The following is a 9,806-nucleotide window of genomic DNA, read 5'->3' as shown; positions in this document are numbered from 1 at the left end:
ATAACCACTCTCATAGTGCAAAAATATCTTTTTATGATTTAAAATAACAACACCATTATAGTGAAATAAAATTCTTACATTAAAATTAGATAGATGATCCATTCTTACAAATATAATAAATGAATGAGGGCGGGATAAAATGATGATGACAAATCCTAAATTGGAATAACAGAATAAGAAGAAGAAAACCAGAAGAAAAAGAAGAAATTGCTAGCTCTCTACATTACTACAACATCCAATCATATTATCTTTACATAATAAATATTTTTTTCTCCGTTTGCGATATTTAATGAAACACTCAAGTATAGAAATGATAAGTTGGAAGTAAGAGAGTTTAAATCTTAGGTGCAAAGAAACCGAAAAAAAAAGGTGAATTACAAAATCGAAAACAAGTATATTTTTGGTGTAAAATCCTGTTCACCACTTAATGAAAAATTAGAAAAAAAATAGAAAAAACCTTGCCGTGCAACAAAAACATATAGTAGACTTGGTTGACAAAATGGAAACCAAATATATTTTCGGTGCAATACTTCCCTTCCACCAATGACAAAGTGCTACACGGGTTTGGAAAGAAGTCCAAACCCCACGCAATGAAAAGCCGAATCCCCTTTCTCCTTGTGCCAATTTTGTAACCTTTATGGGAGCAAATAGCAAAAAGCTCCTCCTTTGTTTGTTTCCTTGTTTTGTCCCTCTCTCTCTCTCTCTCTCTATATATATATATACATGTCGTTGAAAGCTTTAATAGGATGACAAATTCTTGGACGGATCTGATTTTCTTCTCGTAGTCAAACATAGAGAGGACGCGTCCAAATTCCAATAGAATTGACTAATTATCAAGTTCTTTTTTTTTTTCAGCTTAATTACATCTACGCCTTCATTTGTACCCGGTTTCCCTAAGACCCTTAAATTAGCTTTAATTATGGGGTGATAAAAGTAATTAGTGATAATTAGTGAAAACATAATTAAAGAAGGTTGTTTCGCTAAACTGTATCAAGGTTGAAACATATCCGATTCATGTAAATACGGGTATGAATAGTAAATTTAATTATCATACTCGTTAAGTATATACAGGGATGTGTATGTATTTATTTTTTAAATCTATTAATAATTATATTGAGGAGGCGCTTATCAATAGTTGGTTGCAAGGCCCTGAAACCGAGGAGAGGTTATAATTTTAACACTTCTATAGGATTGTCATTTGTCACCTTATTTTTCCTTCGAAATCCAATTTAAATTAGTATTTAGACAGCTAGATTAATTTAACAAAATTTGTAGCGAGGCCAATGTAACACCGGGGTGTAAACGAGCCAAGCTTGATTGAGTGTCGTTCTAATCAAGCTTGGATTGAAATTAATTTCGAGTCTATTTTTTAATTAGGCTTAAATTAAAATAATTTTAATCCGAACTAATTTTGAGTTTAAACGAGCTTAAAAGAATTACTTAATTAGCAATTTCAAACCATTTTCGAGTCCGAGCAAACTTGAATTAATTTAGGAATAAAATCTAATTTAACTATAAAGATATAAATATTATAAAAATATAAATTATAAGTAATAAAGATAAATATGTTAGAAAACTATAAGCAATCAAAATATAAATTATAAGTAACAAAGATAATTGTATTAAAAAATTACAAGCAATCAAAATATAAATTACAAACAATAAAAATAATTGTGTCAGAAAATAATAACTGAAATTCTGAATAGATGAAAGAGTATTGATCTGATGATTCATATTAAATTAATATTACTTTTATATATATATATATATATATATATATTCGAGTCTTAGCCGACTCGATCGAGCCAGCTTGGGATAAAGTTTGACTCAAATTTAATTTTAAGCATTAGCAGAGCTCGAGCGGGCTCGATTATTTTGACAGCCCAATGTAACCCGTCTGTCCATATTTATTACAAAGTCATCCCTTATACTTATATTTGGTAGATATTGAAAATATTTGGAACTTAGCGCCTTTCCTTTATGGATAAAATTATTTATATTCTCATCACAATGAATACAATGATGATGAAAGGATAAGAACAATAAAAGCTTTCCTCGTCTCTTTTACAATAAATAGTGCGATCTGCCCGAGATTGTAAGGTTCTCTTTTGACATTTATACCCCTCTATATTCCTTTATCTGTGTGTATTTTCTAAAGTTTATATTTCATGCATAGGCTTCAAACTAATGACTTTGGCATTGTTGCCTTCGAGATTATCTTTTTAATATTTATAAATTAAAATTTTAAGATGAAGTTAGTAGACTAAAATACATAGATACCCTCATTAAAAATAAATAAGAATAATATATTTATATCTTTTTTATAAATGAATGAAATCTTAATTTGAAAAAATAATTTTAGAAAATAAGGGTTTTATTTAAGAAAGATCTATTTAAAAGTAAAATTTTTAAAGATATACATATAAATATAAACTTTAGACGATACTTTTATGTAAATAAAGTTATTTTAGAACGGAAAATCCAAGATCTTTAGGGAATTGTTTTTGCTTTCAGTCTCAGTTTGTTTCACTTTGTAAACAGTTTAACAGAAACAAACACTCCAAAGTCTCGGCCTACCCTATTTAAGCTATCTTTTAAACAAGAATAGTGGCAGTTTCGTACTTCTTCCAAACATCCAGGGCAGAAGTTGCTTCTATTTAACATCTCCTCCCTTCTCCGTCCTCAGCCCACTCTCTCTCTCTCTCTCTCTCTCTGCTCATTTCATGGATGCGATTCTCGAACCCAAACCCTACTAGGGGTTCGAGGGGAAGGGAGAGATAGGTGAGGGTATTTGAAACCCTAGCCCTTGCTTGCCTTATACTGGATCTCGCCGGAACCGTAACCCTAACCCTGGTCCAATGCACAGAGCCCTTGATCCGCATGTGTGGAAGGCGTGCGCCGGCCCGGCGGCGCGGCTTCCGCGCATCGGATCTCGCGTCTTCTACTTCCCCGAGGGACACGCGGAGCAGGCCTCGTCGCCGCCGGACTTCTCCTCTACCGGCTCCGGGAAGGCTCCCTTCTTCATTTGCTCCATCGCCGGCCTACTCCATCTCGCCAACCCCGACACCGACGAGGTCTTCTCCAAGATCTTTCTCCATCCCATCCTCTCCGCTCCTCCACCTTCTCCTCCGCCGCTGGAGGACGACGACGAAGACGACGCCGGCGGAGAAGGAATCGTCTCCTTTGCAAAGATCCTGACCCCAAGCGACGCAAACAACGGCGGGGGATTTTCTATGCCAAGATTCTGCGCCGACTCTGTCTTGCCGCAGCTCAACTTCGCCGCCGATCCCCCGGCGCAGAATATCTCGGTTCGCGACGTCCACGGGGAGTGGTGGGAGTTCCGCCATATCTACCGCGGGACGCCGCGCCGCCACCTGCTCACCACCGGTTGGAGCCGCTTTGTCAACGCCAAGAAGCTCATCGCTGGAGATTCAGTCGTCTTCATCAAAAACATTGCCGGCGAGCTCTTCATTGGGGTCCGCCGCACCGCCCGGTTCAGTGCTTCTAACTTTGCTTACAATCCTTCTCTCAATGATGGCTTGGTGAGTGGAGAAGGGTTCTCGAGGAAGGTTAGAGGCCGGGTGCCACCAGCGACAGTGGTGGAGGCGGTTAGAGAGGCAGATTTGGGGCACGCATTCGAGGTTTTGTACTACCCAACTGTTGGTACGCCCGATTTTGTGGTGGCAGAGGAGGTGGTGAAGGCTGCCCTCAGGATTGAATGGGCTGTGGGGATGAGAGTTAAGATGCCGATGGCAACGGAGGACTCGGCCAGGTTGACATGGTTCCAGGGAACGGTGTCCGGCATTGCAGTCAGGGAGGGGGGCCTGTGGGCTCGGTCTCCATGGCGTATGCTTCAGGTTGTTTATTCTCATCTTGTTATGTCAATTGCCTTTACATGCACTTGAGCTGTCTGTTCTTTTGTTGCTGTTTATATGTTATTGCTGGGATGATATTATTTGCAAAAGTCAATAAGCTTTTATGGTGGTTGTTTGCTAGCTGTATAAGTGTCTGATTAAATAATTTTTTCTTAATTACCTTGGTTGTTGGTTTACTGAAGTTGAGAGTTGTCCTGTTTGTCTCATTAATAGTGTCTATGAATCTACTGTAGGGACGGCTCATCTCTTGTTTTTTTCTTTGTCTTTAATGTTTTACTATTGAAATATTTACTGTATCCCCAATTGCTTTATCTGATTTAACAATATAATCAAGAAAGTCTGGCCATAACCTTTAAATTAGATATCATGACTATCTTGTTATCTTTATACATGAGTAGCATTTTCAGCAATGAAATCCAGCCTTTTGTTTTCTTTTTAGTTCTCCTATGTTTTTTTAAACATTCAATAAGAAGAATAGTTTGGGCTCCTTAGATTCCAGATATGGGATGAAATTTGATACTTAAAAGTTACGTATTAACGACATAAAAAATTAAGGTTACAACAACTGACAATATTTATTGTGAAGATTAAAGTATCATGAACATTGCATTGGTTGGTTACTTAAGACAGACTTGGAACTTCTAACAGCAGACAAGATATTAGTAGCCTTTGATTTGATTTAGCCGGATTCTATTTGTTGAACAACTCTTTCCATATACTAAAAATCTAGTCTAAAATAAGCTTAACTATATGTCAGTCATTATTACTTGTGAGAAACTGTAACTTAGTTTCCCATTATATTATAGTTCTAGTATTGGATATAGTCTTTTCCTTTTCATAATATGTTTTTAGATTTATTTGATCAATTTAGTTCATGAAACTAACAAAGCCTACTTGGTTGGCTCGTTCACTCACTTTTCAATCCTCTTCTATTTTATATTTTTATATTATCGGTAAGCATGCATTGGAAGAATCCACAAATAGTTTGAAGGACATATCCGTCATAGCATTTCTATTTTACATTAGTTGTGTGAGGTGATGCTGCCAGAGTTGTTTTAGGATGGAGGTTGTGTTATAAGTATATATGTAGCTAGTATATCTGAAATATTTTCTTTAATCCTATTTATATGTTTATAATATTTAAACATTTTTTAATTTGGTGGAAATAAACATATTTATGGTAATAAAGTTCTTGGGGAGGAGCAACTCTAGATATTATGGCTTGTGGCCTGTGACATTGGTTGGCTCCATTATTGATGCTAGCACTTATGCCTCTACAAATTAGTAAGTTTCCAGTTTTCTCTAAATACTTTCCTTTCATTTTATATGATACATAATGTTAATTATTATGATATAAATTATTTTAGCGAGACAAATTACTCATATATGCTTCTTATATCCTGAAAACAACTTCAAGGGGATTCCTTGGTTCACACTCTCATTGAACTTCCTTGTGGAAATTATGTTTTACTGAGAAAAGACAGAACCATTAAATTGCCTCAATTATTTATCTTGAACTATGTTAATACTTAATAATGACCTTGGTTCATTTTTCCCGGTCAGGTTATTTGGGATGAATCAGAGGTTCTGCAAAATGTCAGAAATGTAAGTCCTTGGCAAGTGGAATTAGTCTGCGTCATCCCTCAGATACAAGCTCCGTATCCTGTTACAAAGAAACTCAAGGGCCCACAGAGCTCAGAGTTTCTTGCTGATGGAGAGGGTTGCACCCTCGTTCCAATGAGAGGACTAGGCAACAGTACCATGGTAAATCCATTTCATCCGCTGCTCAGTTTCACTACATTTCCTGCTGGCATGCAGGGAGCCAGGCATGAACCAATTTCTATATCCAATTTGTCCAGTTTCACATCTGTCGATTTGAATCAAATAGCCCCTTATAGTCTGTATGGCATTCACATGGAAGAAAAGCTCAATAATGTGTCGACAAAAATGAATATTGGGAGTACATCACATTCAGAGAGCTCATCCCCATTGAGCCAAGGAAGCATCTTGGACTGTGTGATGGAGCCCTTTAAAACTCCAGCTTGCCAACAAGCTAAGAAAGTTCCTGCTGGGTGTATTCAGTTGTTTGGTGTGACCATCAAAGTAGAAAAGGAACCTGTTGATTGCGAGACAGATAAAGAGTGCCAAGAGTCTAATGTTGGGGTCCTAACTCATGATTTTTCTCCTATGTGTCCGATTAAGCAACTACTCAACAAGCTTGATGTTCAATGCCAACAATTTTCTTCTTTTGAGGCTTGATCTTTCTGGTTGATATTGTTCTGCATCTGCATCATGCAGCTCGTAAAGGTATGAATGCCTTAGCATGCATTGCTTATTCTTTTCTATATTCAAATCATCATATCAATGTAGTCAACATAGCTAATTGACATGTAAACTTACTGTGGCTTCCTGTTTATCTGATTTTTGAATAAGAGGTCAACCCCTTTTCAGGTCAATTTAGGACATCTCTTTTTACTCTAATTCCAACGTTTCTTGTTCTCTTTATTTGTCTTAGGCTCTTCGTAGACTTTCTCCTTTGCATGCCCTGTATCTCGGTCATACTGTTTGGATGAATATATAACCTTTATGTTGTGGACTTCAGTATATAGAGAAAACAATGCTGCATGACTATGTTAAGCAGGTGTATCTATTTAAGAGCAGGGTTATGCATTATTTAGAGGATAATTAGACAGCACTGTGCACTGAGAATTTGAGAATTGTGTTATCACACTATTGATGACTTGTAAAATGCACCTTTTTATGTTTGTACTAATGAATTTTGCCAAAATATTTTTCGAAGCTCATGAATTTTTTGGGTATCTTGTGTCAATTTTTCATACACCATCTTATTGCCACATTGAATTTATTTGAATGACAATATTATGCCCCCATTTAATTTGAAATCACTAAGCTGAGGGACTATTATTTGTTAGTACTTGGTAGCTGTAACTAGTTTCCAACATGGAGGTCTAAAGAATTTGTGTTGATCCTTTTGTTTATTGCTAGGTTTTTCTAGTATTTATGTTTGGCTTCTCATGGAACATGTTTGATGTTGATATAAATATCGGTGAGATGTGTCAGCAGTGCATAATTGCTATTGATCAAAGGAAATTGATAGTAAGTTTAGGAGGATGCGTTAAAAGGATATGGGGACATACATTTAGTATATAATAGTCCAAACGAGGGAGAAGTAATCTGGAACTAATGGAAATGAGCTTTACCAAGATTGATAAATAACTTTGCCATAAATATGAGGTGGATAGTCAACTAAGAAACTTGCATAAGATGATTAGGCATGCTGATGCTTCTAGCATGTTATGTGATCACTTAAGAGTGCATGCCAAATTCATTAGTTTCATCCCTGCCATGGAACAAAAGACCGGGATCTGTCCCTCCTATTTTCAGGAAAATATGGTGGGGAAAATTCTAGTCTCAATGACTTAGTAAGGTTACTAGGTAAAAGAATTCTGCTGTCCACAGTTGTGTGGGTTGTGATGGCAGGTGTTACCTTTTGAATTGAAGATATTTATAGTCAGTATCAAGTAGTTGCATATGTAATTAGTAGTTAGTCTGAACTCATGCTATACAATCTGCTGAATGCACTCAAGAAAGTTTTCAGACTGCTATGCAAATTTATCACATGCTTGCATATCTGGAAAACCTATGAATGATTTAACTATGATTAGCGATTACAATAGCTGATGACATGGAAAAAGGTGAGGATGTTGCTCTTAGCAGCCGCAAGATTTTTGTGCCCTCATTTATGCATTGCTCTATTAGGTTTCCTTATCTCATTATTATCTTGAGAATGTTTTCAACTACTTGATTTTCACTAATCAATAGAAAGTACAATTTTACGACACAAATGGACAGTTAGCTGGACAAGAGGAAGGTTACTGACCTGTATCAGTTCTTGTTATATCTCAGATAAGGCTATGGATTTCTGAAACTCCAAGCTGGTCTGATATTTTCTCAGAGATAACGACATCCGAGCTGTCAAATTAACAGTTCAGATTTGGGATGATACTTTAAGAGTCCTTTTGCCTAACATCATTTTGGTGGAGGCATAAAAGCAGAAATATTTGCACTTAATGTTTTTGACCACAACTTTACCTAAATTATCCTTTGTTTTCTTTAGAAATAGAAATATTTACTTGATTAGGTTTGGTCGTCAGGATATTTGAGTATTTCTGTATTATAGTTACCGTGGAGCTGTGCTAAGTTTTGTTGACAAAACCACAAGCAGTTTGTCTTTTGCACATATTATGTAAAGGCAGGGCAATTTCCAAATATTGAATTGTAAGGTGTATACCAGAAATAAATAAATAAATAGAAGGGTTGTTGTCAAATGCAAATTCTAGACATCTAAGATGAATGAACTAAAAACTAAAAATCATTTAAGATGAAAGCTGCATCTTGGTTAAGAATGATGATCCTTTATGTCATAACGGAGAAAGGAGTTGCATTTAAACAAGCAGAATCACTGTTACCATATCAACTTTTCAAACTGTGTTCTGTTTGAAATAATAAATCTTAAATCTTATGGGATAATATTCAGGAATAAGTCCTTCACCATTTTGGGCTTCTAGGGAAAAACAGAAAGACAATAAAACATTAGTTATTAATTTTGGCAAATGCTGACTCATAACAAATGTAAAATGCTACAAGTTTTATGGGAAGTAAATGGAAAATCATGAATTCACTCAGCAGCTAAGAGCTGCAGAGTGCAGACTCCTTAGTGTCTGACAAGAGGTCCAGTGCAGCTCAAAACTAGGAAGGAGAAACTAAAAATTGTCACTGACGGAAAATGGGAAATATTACTAATACCTAGAAAGAGAAAACAAGAACATCAGTTAAGAATATGATAAGCTAGGATGAACTATTAAGTTTTGAGCATCTCATCGAATGCTTAAATATGTCAAACTGAACACTCTAATTAGAGGTGAAAGATGTAACCTTAATCAGTTCTAAGTTTGTGTATTTCTTGCTATATTAGGAATCTAGTTGGTAACTCTATATTTTTTCAAGTATACCTTCTAAATAAGGAGTAAAATCTTTAACAACTGAATACCCTGGAAAATACTGTCTGATAGCTTAGTTGGAAAAAGTAGACCATATCTGTTGCATCTGTGCAGTTTAAGTTTGTATTTTTCTATGCATGCAGCACCAGGAATTCTGGCTTAAGTTGATTCTAGTCAAACTTCGAAGATGTAATATACAGTCCGACTTATGGATGGATTTTAGAAATTTTCTGGTAATTGAGAGTTGGTTAATTATTTGTTTTCTAGTATATCAACATTAATCTAATTGTTTTATGCTGTTTGGTTTGTTTGTTATATAATTTGGGCGATTTGAAAGTAAATGTTCAAACAGTTGATGCACTGCTTCTTTCTCCTGCAGGAACAACACAAATTTGCTGTTTCCTGCTTCCTAAGCAATGTTCTGATTGTGTCTCGGGTTATACTTGATCTCTTTCTGCAAAGATCACCTTTTCCTCCAGTAATGTTGTGGAACCATTATCCTAGATAGTTAGTGACTTTTAAAATGTTTGTTCTTGTTTGACATTTTATTAGCTCTTATTCTGTAGAGAACTTTCTTGTTCAATCCATGCTTTGTATGCATTAGTAGTTCCGACCACAAGGAATCATGGCTTTGACCCACTCTTGCACTGTTGTTTACGTGTTTCTATTAGTAAATCACATGACGACTCAGATCAACGGATGACTTGCAGGCTGCCTTATGGTCTCTGACATTCCAAATGTCTACTGCAAAGATTTAGGATAATGTCTGATAAGTTTTACTTTTTGATTAAATCACTGCATGATGAGTTCTTTCTCATAGTAGAATGAAGGACCTTGTTGTTTATTGTGTAACATGAACGACAAGTTTCTCTTTCTGTAGTTACTTTTGGGTAGTAGTTTGATCGTTTAT

The 9,806-nt window shown here is 35.9% G+C and overlaps 1 protein-coding gene across 1 annotated transcript; it reads left to right on the top strand.

The window, feature by feature from the left end:
• Positions 1–2,654: 2,654 nt before the first annotated feature.
• Positions 2,655–9,535, top strand: LOC140771980 (auxin response factor 17-like). The gene is made up of 3 exons (XM_073113836.1): positions 2,655–3,857; positions 5,439–6,182; positions 9,276–9,535. Exons 1-2 carry the CDS (start codon positions 2,859–2,861, stop codon positions 6,132–6,134), a joined length of 1,695 nt encoding a protein of 564 aa, XP_072969937.1. The 5' UTR covers positions 2,655–2,858; the 3' UTR covers positions 6,135–6,182; positions 9,276–9,535.
• Positions 9,536–9,806: the final 271 nt, after the last annotated feature.

This window comes from Typha angustifolia, chromosome 12 (assembly GCF_048772165.1).
Source record: "Typha angustifolia cultivar Huaian chromosome 12, ASM4877216v1, whole genome shotgun sequence".
Lineage (NCBI taxonomy): Eukaryota > Viridiplantae > Streptophyta > Magnoliopsida > Poales > Typhaceae > Typha > Typha angustifolia.
This window is presented reverse-complemented; position numbering and strand designations above follow the sequence as displayed.